Source organism: Phaenicophaeus curvirostris, chromosome 6, assembly GCF_032191515.1.
Source record: "Phaenicophaeus curvirostris isolate KB17595 chromosome 6, BPBGC_Pcur_1.0, whole genome shotgun sequence".
In the NCBI taxonomy this organism is placed as follows: Eukaryota; Metazoa; Chordata; class Aves; order Cuculiformes; family Cuculidae; genus Phaenicophaeus; species Phaenicophaeus curvirostris.
The window spans coordinates 18,036,055-18,055,887 of NC_091397.1; the positions used below are offsets into that span (position 1 = coordinate 18,036,055).

A 19,833-nucleotide genomic window follows, 5' to 3' on the forward strand; every position below is an offset into this window, starting at 1 on the left:
GGGGTATTTTTTTTTTCAGGAGAAATAAACCCACTCGGGATGAAAGTCAACCTTTTAAGCCGTGTCCCTGCCGGGATAACACGCGGGGCGCGGCAGCGGGAGCCGCGGGCAGCCGGGAGGGGCTGGAGGAGCGAAGGAGTTAAAGGGAGGCGCTTGGGAAATCCGATGCTAACGAAGCCCCAGGAATGTTGCACATTTCCATTCCCCTCCAGCTTTCGGAGGAGGTCGGTCCCTGCTCCGAGGAGCCCAGCCCCGAGGCCGCACTCGCTCCGGGCGCTGCCCCGCACCTTCCCGCAGGTCACGCCGGGAGACGCCTGGGAGGGCCGGGAGAGCGACGTGGGGGCGGCACGGAGAAACTCACCCTGTATTTGGGATGCTCTGGCGGGACCCGCAAACCTGAGCAGGGAGAAGGTCGGGGGCGCAGGCAGCTCCACGTAGCGTGAGGAAGTTTTTCCTGCCTTTGGGATGCTCTGGCGGGACCCGCAAAACTGAGCGGGGAGAGGGATGGGGGCGCGGGCAGCTGTAAAGTTCTTCCCTCAGTTGGGATGCAAAGCGCAGGGGGCTCGGGCCGGGAGGCGCGGGCAGCTGTGAGGTTTTTCCCGCATTCGGGCCGGGGGGTGCGGGCGGCGGGGCGGGCTCGGGGCGTCTCCCGTGACCCGCGGCCGCCTCTCTTCTCTTGCAGATGCCGGGCAGACGGCCGTGGCGGGCGCGCTGCTGGCTCGGGCTGTGCCTGTGGCTGCTGGGCTCGCCCTGCGCGGCCGCCGAGGAGGAGCCGCCGCCACCTCCCTGCCGCGCCGCCCGCTGCGCCACCCGAGACGCCCGCTCGGCGCGCCCGCCCGCCGCCCCGCCGCCCGCCGCCGCCGCCAACGGCACCGCCCGCCGCGACTGCCCGGGCCTGGAGTGCCGCCTGCCGCCCCGCCTGCGCCCGCGGCCCCGCGGCCACGGTTGCCCCGGCCAGGGCCGCCCCGAGCCCGCCGCCAGCCCGCCGCGCGCCGCCGACAGGGCCGCCCGCTTCGCCGGCGACGACGTCGCCTTCGCCGGCCCCGAGCCGGGCGGCGGCGCCCCGGGGGTGCAGCTCGCCTGCGACGTCAGGCCAGGTGCGGGGAGCGCCGGGGGGGCGGGAGGAATCGCTGCCCCGCTCCCCTCCGCGGCAGGTGGAACGGGGCAAAACGCGTTTTAGGGCTCGTTCTAAACAAGTGTAAGGCCTCTGACTGTCTTTTCCTTAGGCTGGAGAAGAGGAGGCTGAGGGGAGACCTCATTGCTCTCTACAACTACCTGAAAGGACGTTGTGGAGAGGAGGGTGCTGGCCTCTTCTCCCAAGTGACAGGGGACAGGACAAGAGGGAATGGCCTCAAGCTCCGCCAGGGGAGGTTTAGGCTGGACATTAGGAAAAAATTTTTCACGAAAAGGGTCATTGGGCACTGGGACAGGCTGCCCAGGGAGGTGGTTGAGTCTCCTTCCCTGGAGGTGTTTAAAGGATGGGTGGATGAGGTGCTGAGGGGCATGGTTTAGCGATTGATGGGAATGGTTGGACTCAATGATCCAGTGGGCCTTTCCAACCTGGTTATTCTATGATTCTATGATTCTACAGTCTGCTGTTTCTGGGGTTTGTAATTTATAGCAACGCCATGCTAGGCTTCGGTGTGTACATTCCACACCCAGGATGAATGAACCGGTGCTGTTGGTGCAAAACTCACCGGTGACAAAACATTGTGCTGTGATAGCCAGTGCAAACCAAAAGATTGCAGAGCTTCTCTTACTGCACGTCATTCAGAGCACTTGTCTGTCAGCTGACAAAAGCACAACTCTGGTCAATTCACTATCCCTGTAGGAAGCCTGGTGTACTCACAGGTTAGCAGAAGATGGAATGTAGTTGCCTGGGATTTGTGGATTTACGCACATGAAAAGTACCTGCAGACCCTTAATGGTCACAAAGCAGTTTGGGGTCTGGTTTAATGACTTATGTCAAAGATATAAAATGTCTCTGGAGGGGTGATATATTTTGTTCCCTGCTGATGTTAAAAACTAATGGAGAGCATGAAGAAGGTAATTCAAACAACATCACATCCATGTGGCTGATCCGAGGGCACTGGTGCTTCAAACACCAGAGCGCATGCCAAGCCTCATTACCGATATCTACTTAGTTAAGTGACATCTCCTCCAAAGCAGATGCCAACACTTAGCTGCATTCCAGTCTCAGGGCAGAGATTGAATACCCCCTGTGCCTAGTGCAGTGACATTGTCTACCTGTATCTTGCCTGATACTGCTCCCAGATGTCTTGCAGAACCTCTGTTTTTTTCATGACTAAAGGTGGGCAGAGGTCAGAGAAGTCAGTATGGTTAGCTTCCATTTTCTCTGCTTCTGTGCATACTTTTTGTACTATGATCATAAGAGCCATGCTTCCCTTTTGCAAAAGGACCTAGGATATTTGTATTTTCTTTGTCCTTACCAAAATCCATCTCTGTGTAATACACGCCCTTGGAAATTATAAGGGCATTCTGCACAACAGAAAAGACTAGTATTTCTTGGATGGTGCTGAAAGCAGACATGCTGTATCTCCATGAAGGTCTTATGAAGAGCATCCAGCTTGGCATGACCTCTTTCTCCAAACATCCTCATATTCTTTGACCATCTTTAGAGGATCTGGATCAGTCTGTGCTGCCCAGTCTCCAGTACCATCAGCACTTCCAGCTAGCATGGTGAGTTACGTGCACCCCTCATCTCCTAGACTTTAGGGTTAGGTCGTCTGCCCCTCTGACGTGGGTCAGAATTAAAAAAAATGAGGGAAATTAAAGCAAAAAGGTCAAGAGTTAAGATGCTGGGGATTTTGGAGACTGGACACAGAGGTCACTGTACTCTTTCAATTTTATGCTCTTTGCAGGACTGGTATTGGGTGAAGTCTTGGAGGAGCAGAAGCATAGTTAGAAGTTTCCTGTAAAAATATCTTTGAACACATCAAGAAAGGATTATACCTTCTGGCCACTGGCAGTCATGGATTTATGTATTCGTTTCCTTGTGGCAGAGAGAAGCATCCTATATGTTGGAGGGAAAACAGTGTACAGCACTACCCACTAAACAATGTAATCTCATGGAAGGCACTGTCGGCATGGAAGCACACAGCGAGAAAACCTGTGATAACACATGAGCTTCTGTGTGTGAGAGAGAGTTTTCAGATGAGGACAACTGCACCCTTGAAAGTTCTTACCTCTCACTGCTTTTGCCTTGTGGCCCGCGAGTGACATTGTCTGGCACCAGCTCACACACAGGCCTGCTGCAGCAGTCGTGGCAGTTGGTGTGAATGAGACCTTCTACAGACATACTTCTATCCAGACAGGAGAAAGGGCACATATTCATGTTTTGCATATTCCAAAGACTAGACCTGGGCCTTCACAAAGCAGCTTTCTGCCCTAGGAGTGGAAGAATAGCATACTGGATTAATCAACATCTACCAGAAGTTCCATGCGCTTGGTGTCAGGAACAGAACAGTAAACCACATTGACAATCCTTGGTTTCCTTAAAGTCAGTGTACAGGCAGGAATTTGATATTCTGCTGTGCCTGCAACCTCTGACGTTCACTGCATTTGTCTGAGACCTCAGTTTGGACATAGGTCAGTGGATTTCCTGCATTAGTGCAGAGATTATATTGTTCAGTCTTGAGTCCTCATTTGCAGCTGGAGTGGTGAGTCTTGGCAATGAGCATGGTTCTGCATAGCAATTCCAGCATGGCTTGTCTGCTAGGACAAATAAATCAACAAAATGTAGTAGTCAGACATACAAGTAGTGGAAATGGTTGCCTGAGGAGAGGTGCTACTCAAACACAATGCAGTGAAAGCGACAGCACAAATTCAGGTAAGGATCGTGAAGCACATACTGCAGTTCTAGTCTTCTGAAGAGCCCTGCTGGGGCAGACTGAGACCTCACTTGAGAGCTGTGCCCAATCTCCCAGGTGGAGCCTGTCTCTAGTGGAGATGGTGGCTTTTCTGCCATTTTTTCCCCCTGTGCACTGTACATCTTTTGCCTGAGTGCAGGGTGATGTCTGTACATGTTGTGGACAGTGCAGGTGTCTGCCTGCACTTCAGGCAATCATACTTTTATTTTAGCTTCCAGGAACTTGTCACACAATGTATGACATTATATGCCACCTCTACATCCTCACTGGCAGCCATGTGCAGAGAATTCATCTTGGGGATTTCTAGTGGTTTTAAATGAAAGGTAAAGGTACATTTAGTTCTGAGTGGAAGAAAGAAACAGAAGACTGTCCGGCCTTCAGTTTTGCATCTAAGGTGCAGTAGCTGAAAACAGATGAAACCATCTATTCAAGAAGAACAGGTCAGTGACTGTTCCTGTCTTTCTCTTGTCTCTAGGGGAACGTTTCTGGTTACCATACAGCACGTCATTCTAAGGTCAGCCATGTAGGTTGTTTCTTTGTCATTGCCATCTCCTCCAACCGCAGGGGACCTGGAATACTCTGCCCTGGTGATCCTAAGGCCATTTTCCTGCTTGTATTAATTCACCATCCACAGGTGGAAATGTGGTGGTCCAGCCTGGCCTATGACTACCAGCTCTGTGACAGTACATGAGTAGATTTGCAATGTCTCTTCAGTTACTAAGAGACACCTCCCCTCCAGTTTACATGGCTGTGTTTTGGTGAGCAGAATGATTTTCTCCGACCTGCTGTGTAGTCCCATTCATGTGAGGTGCAATCTGCTTGGATACTTGTTAAAGACAATGTCTGATATCAGTCCTCCAAGTTACTGGCCAGTACCAGGGGCTCTTGCTGTTTTCCAGCACTGTGTCTGTGGTTGCAGGCTCATCTGCATGAGGCAGGTAACTATTACTCTTCACAAGCTACTCGGCAGAACCAACACAGCCTTTCTGTGGGGATTACACAATCATCATCATCTTTTCAGCCACTATCACCAGTACCACAGGTACTGTCTGGAAAATTCCTGCCAGCTGCAGCTGCCAGCTGCCAGCTGCTTCTGTTGGCCAGGTGGAGATGCTGGAGTGCAGACTTGTAGTCCTTTTCAAATCAGGTGAGCGCATTCCTCTGTGAGATTGTGACTGCTGTTTCTCAGCAGCATGAGTGCATCTTACTTCGGATGGAAGACTGGCATCCCAAAAGAAGGAATGCACAAGACACGGTTTTGTTCTTATTGTTTTGTATTCCTCTGTGTTTCTCTCCTCACTCGTTAATTGCCATTAAATCCTTTTTCCTATCAGACCCATCTTCCTGCTGTTTTCTTTTGGGCAGAGTTCCCTGAACCTGCAAACACCTACATTTGGGCAAAATAATATGCAGTGGCCATATCTCATACCTACCAGGCCTGGTGAACAGGGTTGTAGGTTCTCAAGCTGTTGCTATCTGTGCACTGAGCAGTGCCTGCAGCCCACTGCTCTCATCTCCTGTTGTTACCAGGAATGACTGGCCCCATCAGATGGCCCTGTGCTCTGTGGTCCCGATCAAGGTCTCACTTACCCTTCCGCACAGTAGGATGACTGCCTGCTTTTAGCCTCTGCTCCTTCTGCAGTGGCAGATTGTTCCTGAGGGCTACCTTGTCCGTGCAGCATCCCCTCAGGATGACGTGTCCTTCCCAGGCGTACTAGGGAAATTTAGCAGCTGTTTGTATGTGATGTAGTGTTTGCATCATGCATTGATCCTGGAAACGTGGAGCAAATGTCTGCAGAGCAGACCTTGCCAAAGCTGTGTGTGTTGTGCACGTGCAAGGAAACTATATAGTACTGCACATGGGCACATCTGAGTGTTGCTGGTGGGTATACCTGTTTTATACTTGTCTGGGCAATGTTGAAAGGTGCTAGAGTGGATTGTTGGTATCTACTAATACGTAAACCTCACTTGCAATGGAACTCTCATAATTTTAGATGTCTGTGATAGAGACATCGCCATGTGGCATGTTCCCTGGGCCTTACCTTTGTACAGCTAATGAAGAGAAACAAGGCCACATTCAGGGCACTATGCGTCTGAGCTGTCCTCCTTCAGAGTTCTCCTTCAGTTCTTTTGGCAAACAAGATATCCCCGCTGCTTAATTGAATGTAGTTTATTTTCAATAGAGTCTTCTCTTTTGTGCCAGAGCTCTGTTATTGTGAACTGCCAGTAGCACTGACTGTACTGTGCAGTGAAGGGTCTCTAGTGCCATTAAGTATAAATTTAGTCATAGTACTACAAAAAGCATAGAAATGAGAGAAAGAAACAGTTATAAAGGATTTTTTAGGCCTGCTGTTTTCACCGGCTGAGCTTTAGACAGCCAGAAGGAACAAAGCTAAATTGACTGACTGGAATGTACCTGTTGTTACAAAGTTCTGTAAGGCTGTTTAGGGCAGAGATAATAGAAAGCTGGTCTATCATGTGAGAAAGCTTTGCGGCAGACAGTACTTAAATTTATAGCTATTGTTACTGCCAACAAGTCATACAGTTGCTTATGAAGACAGTGCTCCTTAAGTATATGCTTAAAAAGAAGCACTACTTTATGAGTGTTTACTGAATTGAGGCTTTAGTTAACCTTTCTTTGCTTTCATGGTTTTGCTCGTGTGTGCGTGAAAAGCCCAGATTCCCAGGACAGGAAGAGCCCAATAAACTTGTCTTAGAAGGGTCTGTATGCTTCCCGTCTATAAATTTGTGATGGCTGGAATAATTAAAAATGTTACTGTTATTGGTCCCTGAATCTCAGCCATTGAGAACTGGAGGACAAGTAGTTTTGGAAAAAAAAAAATTTGGTAGTATATCCTTGACTATAGGATTCAATCCTTCTTTCAGTTCCCCCGAGACAGTTCTCTGGGCTGACTTCTAAGTGGTGCAGTTGGACTTTTCCTCACCTCTGTGAAGGTTACTTGGTTTTTCCTTTGTCATTGAGAAAGAGGGACAAAAGGCCTAGATATAAGGATTTTAGTGCTGTTACTTTCATTACTATTTGTTCTTTACAAACCTATATTTTTTTAACATTTCAAGCTTTAAGTCAAAATCATCTCTTTCTGAAGTTATTGATAAAGCCAGATGTGTACACATCTCATTCAACAGTGAATACAATGGCTGTTACTAGTATGTAGCAGTTTCCTAGGTGAACGCATTTAGATTTTAGATGTTCTGGTATTATAAGACTATTTCTCACTAATTACTACATTTATATTAGTTTTATACCTTACTGTCTTGCAGTACTAGCATGGAACCCTATTCTCACATGTGATCTCAGAAATCATATTAATGCAGGACAAGAGGATGAAGTCCCTCTCATGAAAGTTACAGGGCGTTCTACCAAGAAGCAGTTAAGTAACAGTAGTCAGCATGGTAGGTAAAGCATCAATATGCCAGCTAAAGCCTCAATATGCCAGCTTTCATCAGCTATTTTTCTAGGGACGTGTGCTTTATTTAGCCCAGTAAGGGCTGCCCTTTTCCTCACAGACTTGCCATCAGCTTTGAAGATGTGACTCTTGCTGGTATATGGCATAGTCCTTTTGCACTGTGTTGTCACTTATACAGCCAAAATACTTGGCAAAGATCTGTACTCTTCTGTCTCTATTCTCAGTTGTAAGCCAGACTTCTAAGAGCAAGTTTTGTGAAAAGGAATTTGTTAATGTCTTTCCAGCCTCAGGCACAAGTGGAGCCCAAGTAGGGCAATCACAGTGTTCTTACAACTGTCTTGCTGTCTCCGTCTGACAAACGTATGGACTGATTTCAGTAAAATTTGACAACAGGCAGAGTTATTGAAAGTAGACAAGGTTGTATAAACTTTGTAAGAGGTGATAAAAGAGAGAAGATTGGAATATGAGCATTTGAAAGTTTACCTCTAGCTGTTAATTGTTTCAGTTGGTAGGACAATAGCATTTTGGTTGTTGCTCTGCATTTTGGAGATAGGTAGTGAAGGTAGTGCTACTGATTTAGCTAGTCAAATGGAAGACACAAATCCACAGAAAATCTGATTACATTGGTTCTGCTCTTCACAGAACTACTTGTTCCTGTTAGAAGGAAATTTCGGAATATAATTTACCAGACGTTTCAAAATCTAGAATTTTTAGCTTGGATGGGGAGTGTGGCCTTTCATGAATTCTGGTCTTTACTTTCTCTGCAAACTACCTTAATATTTGAGTGAATACTAAAAAGTAAAAATTATTGTGTACCTTATGCCATGAATAAAAGTAACTGAACAGCAAAACATTTTAGGAACTGTGAACAGGAACTGACCACAGTCTTTTTCATTGTTTCATCCTCAATGTTCTGCACTTAAAAGAGGAAAATTCAGTGCTGCATAGGGACAGGATAGTGACTGTATTGGATTCTGGATTCTCTATCAGGTGGTGTCCAGAAGCGGATATGATGGAAAGTGTGGCACGATATTTCCCTAGATTGTTTTCACAGCTTTTTTGCTCAGATTTCCTGAACTTGATTGGTGGCTGTGTGTCTTCTACTCCCAAACTGGTTTTATTTTATATATTGTGCTAGCAGCTTTCTGGATCTGGTCGAGTATTGAAATGGCTGCCTTTATTTAATGTCCTCTGTTTCTTGTATTGGAAGAAAGAGTGAAGAGTCTTTCCATATCTACTTGCTTTAGGATGCCTGTAATATAGCACAGTGTTTGGTTTCTTTTTTTCCTTCCAGTCCTGAAAAGTCCTACCTACGTTATCATATTGTAGCAGTATCATATGTTAGATTTTCCTTGCTGTCCTTTTGTGAACTTCTTGAGTTCTTCTATGAGATGGGGAACCAGGACAACATACTGTATTAAAGATGCTCTATTGATTAATATGTCATAATGATACATTTTCTTCTGTTATGTATTCCTCTCCTAGTTAGTCCTAACATTTTATTTGCCTTTTTGACCTCTGTAGGGCACTGAACTGATGATTACATAACTCTGTAGTCTAGCATCTATATCTAGATATATTACCTCAAGATCGTTTCCAAGTGGTAATAATAGCCTGCAAGTATAACATTTAATATAAAAACTTAGATTTTTTTTTTGGGTGGGTGCCTCATTTCACCTTCATCTGCTTTGAGTTTCTTTTTGCCATTTTATTGCTGTTACTCAGTATCATAGACTTGACCCTTACTTTTACTACCTTTAACAGTTAAATATTCCCTGCAAGTTTTATCATCTAATTTTATCACTTCTACAGTGAAAACTGATCATTTACTCTTTACTGTATTTAAACACATATAGAGGAATAATATCTGCTATTGAACCCCAGTGGTGATTAGTTTAAGCCCTGGGACTTGAAGCATGGGACTTGAAGCATGGGACTTGATTATGACTTTTTTAATCTCTACAGCTACAAGTGTTGTTGCTTATGAAATGATATTGTGGTCTCATGAAAGAGCTACAAAGATAGTAAAGAAACTGGCTTAATAAACATGACTTGAATTTAGTGAGATTTTTCATTAACTTATTAAAATTTGAATGCCTTTTAAGACATAATACAACAAACTGGAAAATTGCTTTTAATGGCCTATAATTGATTATTTGTGTTTTAGGAGAAAATGAAGTTCCATCTGAAGATGCCCTAATACTACAGCTGCACCTTGCAAAAGGGCATGAGAAATTTACTGAAATGCTAAAAAGCCAACAGCAGATCATTGTTGATTTGCAGCGAAAACTTGCGGAACAGCAGCACATATTGGTTAGCCAGCAAAGGGAGATTCTTGAACAGCAAAGAAAAATGTATGAGCAAATGGATCTGATCAAAGTCCAGTATGGCATGCTTTTTGATACAGTGAAACAAATGTCATTTCAGAGTTTGCAAGAAGATATTCAAAATTATTTTGAAAGTCATCTTCAAGGACTTCAGAACCAGGTCAGAAATCATCTCCAGAAGTCATACTCTGTGCATAAAGTAGAAGTGGATGCAAAAGTCATTAATGTTGGGGAGTCTTTGCAGGACTGTGGCCTTTGTGAAAGTGATGAATTTTGCAATTTCCGAAAGACACCTTCACAATGTGAAAAATGCACGTTGTGTCCTGCTGGTTTCTTTCAAATGACCGAGTGTTCTACGAACTCTGATCGGATTTGCCAGGTAATACATAATTCTGTACCTTTCAGTTACTGCTTATGAAGTACAGTGTTGGACATACGGGGATAACATTTTGGAAATAACTGCTTGGAGAGCTGGAGAGATGCAGTTTGAAGCATGTGCTTTACCAAATGGATCTATGGTACTTCAAAGTCTGCCTGCAGGGTTTTTTTTGTGATTTTCTCTTTAGCTTTTAACTCTTCTAGATGGGGCGCTAGTTTGTGTCTGTTGGGTGTGATGCTTTCCCAAACCTAACAGCTGGCAGGGCTTCTTTTCGTGATGGTAGGAAAAGATATCCTAAAACATGTATACATATGCATGCTGAATTTGCTTATTTAATCTCAGTCTACAGAAACTTCTAGACATCTCTGAAAAGCAGAGGAAAGCTTCACTAAGCAAAACTAGATGGCATATTTATTTATATGTTTGGAAACAAAAGTTGTCAGTTAAAACAAAAGTAAAAACTACATCCAGCTTAAACATAATACACAAACGTATAAAAATATATAACATAGATGATTTTATTCCCAAATACATTATAAAATACATTTTATTATACAATACAAAAGCAGCATGTAAGCAAAATAAGATGGTTCTTTGGTCACTTTCTCTCATTTAGAAGTCCTAAGATATACGAGAAACTTGATATTTAAATCAGTGTTTTGTTTGCCAAATGTTGCCCCCAGTTCTCGGCTTAACATGAGCCAGAACAGCCCAAGGTACTGAGAAGAGAACCGGAATGTCTGTACGGTTCCCTCTCTGCTAGTCTCAATTTTCTTTTATGTTAGCATTAAAATACAAGTGTAGCCTATTCTTTCCCCTGAGCCTGCTGTAGGGTTAAAGGAGGGCTTATTGACAGAAATACTACTTTACCATTTACTTTTGTTGTGATTTTTTCAATTAGCACCTTCCTCCCAAACTATATGTCTTTAAAAGCCTTTCCCAACACTGTCTCTACTGTTACAGTGTCATTAAAACCAATTGAGTGATGCATTTACGGCAGGGGAGAAAGCCAGCTTGGTTGAATAGAGAGATCTTGAGGGATATCAAGAAGAAGAGAAATGTTTATGGGCTCTGGAAGAAGGGACAGGCCTCTTGGGTGGACTACAGGAGGGAAGTGAGATTGTGTAGGGAAAAAATCAGAAGGGCTTAGGCTCAGCTAGAAATTGGATTGGCTAAGTCAGTGAAAGATAACAAAAAATCTTTCTACAAATATATAAATAATAAAAGGAGGACTAGGGAGACCATACAGTCCCTATTGGACACAGAAGGAACAACAGTGACAGGGGATGAGGAAAAGGCTGAGGTACTTAATGCCTTCTTTGCCTCAGTCTTTAGTTGTAAGGAGAGTCGTTCCGTCTGTGTACAAACCCAGGAGCTAGAGGAGCATAATGAGGCTCCCGTGATCCAAGAGGAGGTGGTCAGAGCCTTGCTAGCCCAACTAGACAACCACAAGTCTATGGGGCCGGACGGGATTCACCCTAGGGTACTGAAGGAGCTGGCAGATGTGCTGGCCAAACCCCTTTCCATCATCTTCCAACAGTCCTGGAAGACTGGGAAAGTCCCACTGGACTGGAGGCTGGCTGATGTCATGCCCATCTACAAGAAGGGTCGCTGGGAGGATCCAAGGAACTAGAGGCCTGTCAGTGTGACCTCAGTGCCAGGGAAAGTCATGGAACAGGTGATGTTGAGTGCTATCATGAAGCACATGCAAGAGAACCGGGTGATCAGGCCCAGTCAACATGGGTTCACAAAAGGCAGGTCTTGCCAGACTAACCTGATCGCCTTCTATGACAAAGTGACTCGGCTGCTGGATGAGGGAAAGGCTGTGGATGTGGTCTTCCTGGACTTCAGTAAAGCCTTTGAGACAGTTTCTCAAAGCATTCTGCTTCGGAAACTGTCAGCCTCTGGGCTGGACAGGCGCACACTCTCCTGGGTGGAAAACTGGTTGGATGGCCGGGCCCAGAGAGTGGTGGGAAATGGTGTGAAATCCAGCTGGAGGCCAGTGACAAGTGGGGTTCCCCAGGGCTCAGTGCTGGGTCCAGCCCTGTTCAATGTCTTTATCAATGACTTGGATGAAGGCATCGAGTGCACCCTTAGCAAGTTTGCAGATGACACTAAGCTGGGTGGAAGTGTCGATCTGCTGGAGGGTCGGGAGGCTCTGCAAAGGGGTCTGAACAGGCTGGACCGCTGGGCAGAGTCCAATGGCATGAGGTTTAACAAGGCCAAATGCCGGGTCCTGCACTTGGGGCACAACAACCCTATGCAGTGCTACAGACTAGGAGAAGTCTGTCTAGAAAGCTGCCTGGAGGAGAGGGACCTGGGCGTGTTGGTTGACAACCAACTGAATATGAGCCAGCAGTGTGCCCAGGTGGCCAAGAAGGCCAATGGCATCTTGGCTTGTATCAGAAACAGCGTAGCCAGCAGGTCCAGGGAGGTTATCCTCCCTCTGTACTCGGCACTGGTGAGACCGCTCCTTGAATACTGTGTTCAGTTCTGGGCCCCTCACCACAAGAAGGATGTTGAGGCTCTGGAGAGAGTACAGAGAAGAGCAACAAAGCTGGTGAGGGGGCTGGAGAACAGGCCTTATGAGGAGCGGCTGAGAGAGCTGGGGTTGTTTAGCCTTGAGAAGAGGAGGCTGAGGGGAGACCTCATTGCTCTCTACAACTACCTGAAAGGACGTTGTAGAGAGGAGGGTGCTGGCCTCTTCTTCCAAGTGACAGGGGACAGGACAAGAGGGAATGGCCTCAAGCTCCACCAGGGGAGGTTTAGGCTGGACGTTAGGAAAAAAAATTTCACAGAAAGGGTCATTGGGCACTGGGACAGGCTGCCCAGGGAGGTGGTTGAATCCCCTTCCCTGGAGGTGTTTAAGGCACGGGTGGACGAGGTGCTGAGGGATATGGTTTAGTGTTTGATAGGAACGGTTGGACTCGATGATCCGGTGGGTCTCTTCCAACCTGGTTATTTTGTGATTCTGTGTGATTGGTCCTGGGGATGTGATGCTGTCTTACAGATCATGCATCACAGCAAGCGTTAGTTGTACAGTCGATCCCTTTATCTAATCATCTGCACGCTACTAGCTTTCTGTGGACACCATGCAGTCTTTTTTGATACCTTGTTAAAACAGATGACAAATCCAAAACAAGTTGTCATGCTCCAACATGCTTATGAGTTCAGCCCCCTCTCCATCTCCACATATGCCTTTTACTGGCATATGAATGTCACAAAGCCTGTTTCAAATTTAAGTTATTGTGTTTAAAATATTTCAATATTATTCTTGTGCTTTACAGGACAGAGATGAATGCACCGAGTCTCCAGGCATTTGTGGTGAGAGAATAAAATGCCTGAATACGCCAGGTAAGGTATATTCCCTGATAACTGAAGAGCGAAGATCATTAGCTCTTTAGGAACAGGCCAAAGAGGTAGATAAGGACGCAGGCCCGTATGTTAGCAAGTAATGGCATGCTCAGCTTGCTGGAATCAAAGGGATTGAAAACCACTCACTTCTAAGTTGATAGCAATTCTTGTGGACAATAGGTCTATTTAGGGCATAATATCTACTAGGAACACTGGATGGTCCCTTTTACCTTATTTTTTATGGGACTTCATGTGCTTTGGTTTTAATTTTCACTTATGACCTGACTTTATTCTTGTTTATACTGGTGCATATGGGGTCAAAATAAAAAATATTACTCCTAATAGAGAAAAATAGTTGTCATTTTCCTCCTGCTGGGCTGGGGTAGATATTTGATTTCATCTAATGAAGGCTCTTATAAGACCTCTCTCCATCAATCTTACTCTCCTTTAGCAACACTATTGTCAAATCCTGAGGAACGATAAACAGTTTCTGTCATTTGTAGGGTCTCAGAGGAATTTTTCAAACACTTAAGAGCAGATTTGACTGGAGTTCTGCACTGCAGACTTTGCCTTGATTACTTCTCATGACAGTCAGACACAAAAGAGGAAAATTAACAGGCATACTGAGCAAATTAAATCCAGATACTAGATTTCTTTCCACCTGTTTACTTTTTGATCAGCCAAAACCCCTTGAAAGGAACTCTGTGATTACACAGAACATTTGACCAGCTGGGACCTCTGCCTGAAGGGTCCCAGTCAAATAACTGAGGCAGGGCTTCATTAGGTTTTGCGATTTTCCTCCTTTAGACTTAAAAAAAAGAAGGTGGCCTCTCTGAGGGGCAAGGGCTGTTTTCACTTGATCATGAATGATTTTGTACTATTCTTGCCCTGCCACTGGTGGAGAAAAACGGGGAGGGAACCGATCCTAGAAAAGGGTTAAAAGAGGACATGAGCTTACTTATATTATCCTTACTTCCCCTCGGCAGTAACTGTCTGGGTTGGATGGTGTAACTATTGCTTAAGTAAATGAAACATAAATAGGCAGAGATACCACCATAAATATTTGAAGCCTGTATAAATTGACACAGTGTCTGTTGTTCCCTGCTGAATCATGTAGTATCAGAAGTGGATTTTAGTCTCCTTGACCTCCCTTATGGGGCAGATGCATATGTACTACTACATCTTGCAGTTTCCAGTATGCATGGTGTGCTTTTCTGCCTCCATCAGCAGTCTGCTTAGCCAGCTCCACCCTGGGGTGAGCAGTGGAGAATAATGGCTTGTTGGGGTCTTTGTCAAATGCTTGTAAACCCAGTCTCTGAGCAAACCCCAGCCCAGATATAGCAACTTTCCAGGTAAGGATTAAAGCAAATGTGTACACAGTATTTAGATAGTAAAGGATATTTAAGAAGAACTATGAGAAAGATGATTATTGAATTTTGACTATGATGGTAAAAAAAGCAGAAGCAAGTGCATTAGTGATTAAGCTTTGAGGCACAAACTGCAAGTGGTTATTCTTTAGGGTGACTCAAATCTTGTGTGGTGATTTAGATCCTGAAGACTTTGTGCACAAAGGTTTTGTGCATTGTTTGCTGCAGCTGGAGGCATTGGCAGGTGACAGTTCTCTTGGAAGATTGCCATAGGAAATTACAGGCTGTTTTTAAAACCTGCTCTTTGGGTGTGCATTCTGTGATTGACTGAGGTCATGGTGTACCATTGAACAGCACCTCTAGATATTCTCCTTACTGTTCGCAGCAGTGTTTTATTTTAACATTAGGCTATCACAATTTCTGCTGTCTTCTGTCTTAGGGCACTGGTTTCTTACCTTTTAAATGTGTGGACTTCTGCATAAAGATTTTAAGCCTGCTGTTTACAGTTTTGATTTACTACTTGTCTCTTGCAAGTTTAAAAACTGTACACAGAATGCCCAGGGTCCATGTTCCTTGGGTTGAAAAGCACTGCTTTTGCAATCACAGCTACAGCAGTGCTACCCTGTAACACAGCTGGGCAGACAGCAGTCATTTATCCTTACATAGGGGAATTCTCCATTAGTTGAAAATATCTTTGCTGCACAGTGCACCAGTTAGTCACGATGCCTTTTTCCTAGGAGAAGGGAGAGGGTGCCCTTCCAGCAACATCATTGTATCTGATCCATTACAGGGTTTGGTTAGAATTGCCTCTATGCAGCCCTAGCTTGTGCTTTTCCCACTCTAAACCACTGGATTTGAAATGGACAAGGTATGTTACTCCTAGTATTTCCTCTGTTTGCTATCAACAGCACAAAGTGTTGTAACATCATAATTGTGTTCTGATTTCTTTCTTAGGATTAGATCTGTTATTGAAGATACTTGATATGTCGAGCTGTAGAGTTCTTAGATGTAGCATTTTAAAGGTGTGACCATAAAAATTGTCTGTTTCCTGTGAACAGGTGGTTTCCGATGCCTTGGAATTGCTGAGAAAGATGCAGCTTTGGGACTGTGTGGACAGGAGTATTTCTTTAATAAGGAAATGCAGGAATGCCAGGCGTGTTTAAAATGTGAAGATGGAATGGTGGCCACTCCGTGTTCCACTGTCAGTGATACAGTTTGTTCAGCAACCAGTGAAAACAAGCTCTCGGAGTCTTGGGCTGCGAACATCATTCTACCCTCTGTAAAGTCTGGAACCTTGCAGGTTTACTCTGGCTTGAACTTGAAGATAAAGGGAAAGCTTCCCTGTGAAATCCTGTCTGTTGAAGATAATAACAGTCTGGTATTCAGGCAACATGGTCTGTTGTGGACTGACCTAAATTTTGCAGTAAAGCACAACTGCAGGAATTTTTTGCAGCTTTTCTTAAGGCTAAATGGCAGTGAGGAAGACTATGAGCTGAGCAGTGTTCGTATCGAACAGCCAGAAGGAAAGTATTTCCAGAGCACTAGTTTAAGCAGTGCTGCTGAAGTGGAGCCCAGCCAAACTCTTTCTGTGTATCTGAGGAGCCCAAATCAATTCTGTAATCAAAGTAAAGACTTAAATATTTATGATCTTAACACCCCACTCAGTTTGTTTTGGTTGTCCCATGACACTGGTGCTGTGGCACTCAGTGCACAGATGTCAATGGCAATGCATTACCAAACCAACTATCGACCTACCTTTAAAATAATATCTGTTTCTGACCCTTACATGCTAAGTTTATCTCATGATGGCAGAGCTATAAAGTTCACAGAAACTGGTGTTGTCAAATTTGTGATCCACCAAGCATTGTATTCCATGGGTCATACATGTGTCCGGGAGGGCTTCTCCTTAATTTCTTACATCAATAGGAATGGTACCAACAGAGAATTAATGAATGTATTTAAATCTGGGGTAAATTACAGAGACACATCAATATCTGCTTCCGGAGCCACAAAAGTTGGTGCTGGAGATCTGATGAGCTTTGAGATACTTTCTCCTGCACAGTGTAATGTTCGATATTTTGGAGATAGTTCTGGAGTTAGTATGTTTAGCCTCATCTGGATGCCTTCAGCAGTTTCTAGTGCCATCTCAGCCACAGTTTCTGTTGCAGGTCTGCCTACTGGAGCTGTGAGAAACAAATTACTAGATTTCACCCAGGTCTCATCCAATGAGAAGCAGATACAGCTGGTTTCTTCTGGACAGCTTGCTCAGAAGTATTTCATTTTTACTGAAAAGGGAGTTGCCAGCCTTGCATTTAACTTAAAGCTAATCCACTCATGCAATGTGCTCAAAATGACTCTCAATCAGTTGACCATGGATCACATGCAACCCACAGCAATTGCTCAGCAGATTGGAGGTCAGATGCCAGAGGGAAGCGTATGGACCAGTGTGTCCCTCCGTGCATCTTTTGAAGTACATAACGGAACACTGATATCAGTTTCTCTTGACTGTGTGCGTGGAAGGATCAATCAGATCACTCATGAGCACGGAACCAGTATATCTATTTTATGGATTTCATCTTAATTTCTGTACAGTAAAGGCTGAGGTTTGAATTGCATTTGGTTTCTACTCTGACTCTGTACATATTTGACACTTTTTACTGTGTCAACATGAGCAGATTGTCCCTCAAAAATGCTCTCAATTTTAGGAGTATTTAAATATAAGCTTAATTGAATCATCAGTATTTAAAGAAAAGAGAGTTTTCCATGTTCCAAGTGTTCTTTTAATGTCTTCAGCCATGGGAACTTTGAATTCAGGTCAAACTCGCTTATTTCTGATAAGGCAATCTCTTAAAATGAGTTATTTCTAGACCACAAGAAATTGCAGGTGAGGGTAAATACATACCTTTTGGTATGGCAACTGAAAGCAGCACAGACAAATAATGGAAACCTTTCAGCTTCTTCACTGCAGCAGGCTAATAGTGAGACTAAATGCACTTTGAGGCTAATTTGTCTACATCTTATAAAATGCTGTGCCTTCTGTAAATGAAGAGGATATGCCTCAAATTAGAGGTCATTCTACATTGACACTGGAATATTCATACTTAATATTATACAAGTGGACGTGGGTTAAAAATGGAACGTTTTTTACAAAATATAATAATTACAAAATAATTGCTCTCAACAAAAACATTAGAACTAATTACTGTTGTAATTTAATTCAGAAATAATATGTATTTAAGTAATTTGGGAAGGTTCTTTCCTGATTTTAGGTTTTGCCACTGAAATACGGCAGGATGAGGAAAGAATTCTCTTCTAAAAAATAAGAGTTTATAGGAGAAGAGAAACAAATATTAAAGAATGTCTTGGAAATTAAGCAAATTTTTATTCAGTTTCTTAAAAATGACAAAATATTTTTCCGACCAAAAAGGAACACCATTCACAAACATATGTATTTTGCCAAACAGATACTTAACTTAAAAAGTTTTATTCTTTTTGTTAAATCACTTAGTTAATTCTAAGAAGAAATGATGTACTCAGTGACACAGATTTTTGTCTTCTCCCAACTCTTCCATCAAATTATTCTTTCTTTTTCTAATCTATGTTGAGTGTTTCTTCTAATTTTCTCCTTTCTCCTCCACCAATGCTGCTTCGCTTTCCTTTCTCATTTCTTTTGTTAGGACTAAACGGCACGCTCTGTCACATAGCTCAACTATTTCCATCCTTCTTTCACCATCCCTACTAAAGAACAGTTGTATGTACGTCACATCTGTAATTACAGAAGAGGGACATTAATAAGGCACTCACAGGCTGCCTTACATCAGCCTTAGTGGAAGAAGGAATGTTGTGCACAATATAATTTTCTTGTATCTAAAATATATGCACTTTTCTGTGCTCTTCACCTGGTTTAGAGTTTGTCACACTGGTTTTGCTATTACAGTCTCCTATAAATTTCTGTGGAAACATGAACCCAAATGAAAGACTTGTATCTGGTGATTTTATTTTCACTTGCAATTTTAGGACTATGTCCTTACAGTTGCAATTGTCTTTCCCTCATCCTTTTTTCTTCAGGTTTATACTCAAAGGTATGCAGACTTTAGGCAAATTGCTCCCATGCTCCAAACAGAGCAGTCCATCAAAAGATTCCTCACTGGGTGTTGTGTTGAAGCCAGTGTAAGAACGCAAACCACAGTAAGCTTAGTCCTGATGTCCCTGAAGTCTGTGACAGAGGTGTCGGTGCCTTCATGTAGGCTGACATATTCATTCTGTCAAGGACACAAGGAAGGATAGGAGTAAAGCCAATATTAAAGGTGTTCAAGGTTTGTGAAATACCGTTATTGTTACAGAGTATATTTTGTAGTGGTAGAGGAAGACTTCTGGAATGAGAGCATGTGTATCTGTTATATACAGAAGAGCTGCATTGCCTAGAACCAGAGCAGTATTTCTGAGTACTTCACTCTGGAAGTCCATTGAGACTGAATAGAGACGAAATGCCACAAGAGTTAAACTTTTCTGGTGTATTCATCTGTTTAGTAGGCAAAGCAGTGAAATGATTCCTAGGTGATATCAAGGCTGTCATATCTTCTTGAACAAACTCCTCTCTACAAAGAGGTGATTTTGCAGGGAAAGGTCAATGAGCAGGTAGCTCACACAGATGCATGTGAAAAAATAGAAGCTCTGCAGAGAGCAGACTTGGGTAGTTCTAAGGTGAGACTTCAGGGGAGGACAAAGTCACTTTCTTACGGACAACCCCCCTTGTTTTTCTTTGCTAATTTGTGCTATGCAGTTATGTTAAAGACTGCCACACCCCCTAGTATCATGGCAACTGAAGAGACATTTTAGATTTAAACCTCTGTAGCAGACAGCAGAATCTGATATTGGACATAATCTGGTACATCTTTAGCACAGCGCAGACGTTACTTGATAATAATAAGCATTGGCTTACATAGAGCAATGTGTAGATATTACTTGAATAGAATAAGTATTTGCCTATATACAGCATATAGCAAATCTAATGGCATGATTTGTATGAGTATGCTTTATTTGAGTGAGATTGCGGTATCAGTGGGATTCATTTATTATGGAAGAGAC

General features: G+C 43.8%; 1 protein-coding gene across 1 annotated transcript; it reads left to right on the forward strand.

Annotated features, from left to right (window-relative positions):
* Positions 1-682: 682 nt before the first annotated feature.
* Positions 683-19,523, forward strand: LOC138722253 (uncharacterized). The gene is made up of 4 exons (XM_069860215.1): positions 683-1,097; positions 9,486-10,024; positions 13,312-13,378; positions 15,804-19,523. The coding sequence occupies exons 1-4, from the start codon at positions 683-685 to the stop codon at positions 17,324-17,326; spliced, it is 2,544 nt and encodes an 847-aa protein (XP_069716316.1). The 3' UTR covers positions 17,327-19,523.
* The last annotated feature ends 310 nt before the right edge of the window (positions 19,524-19,833 follow it).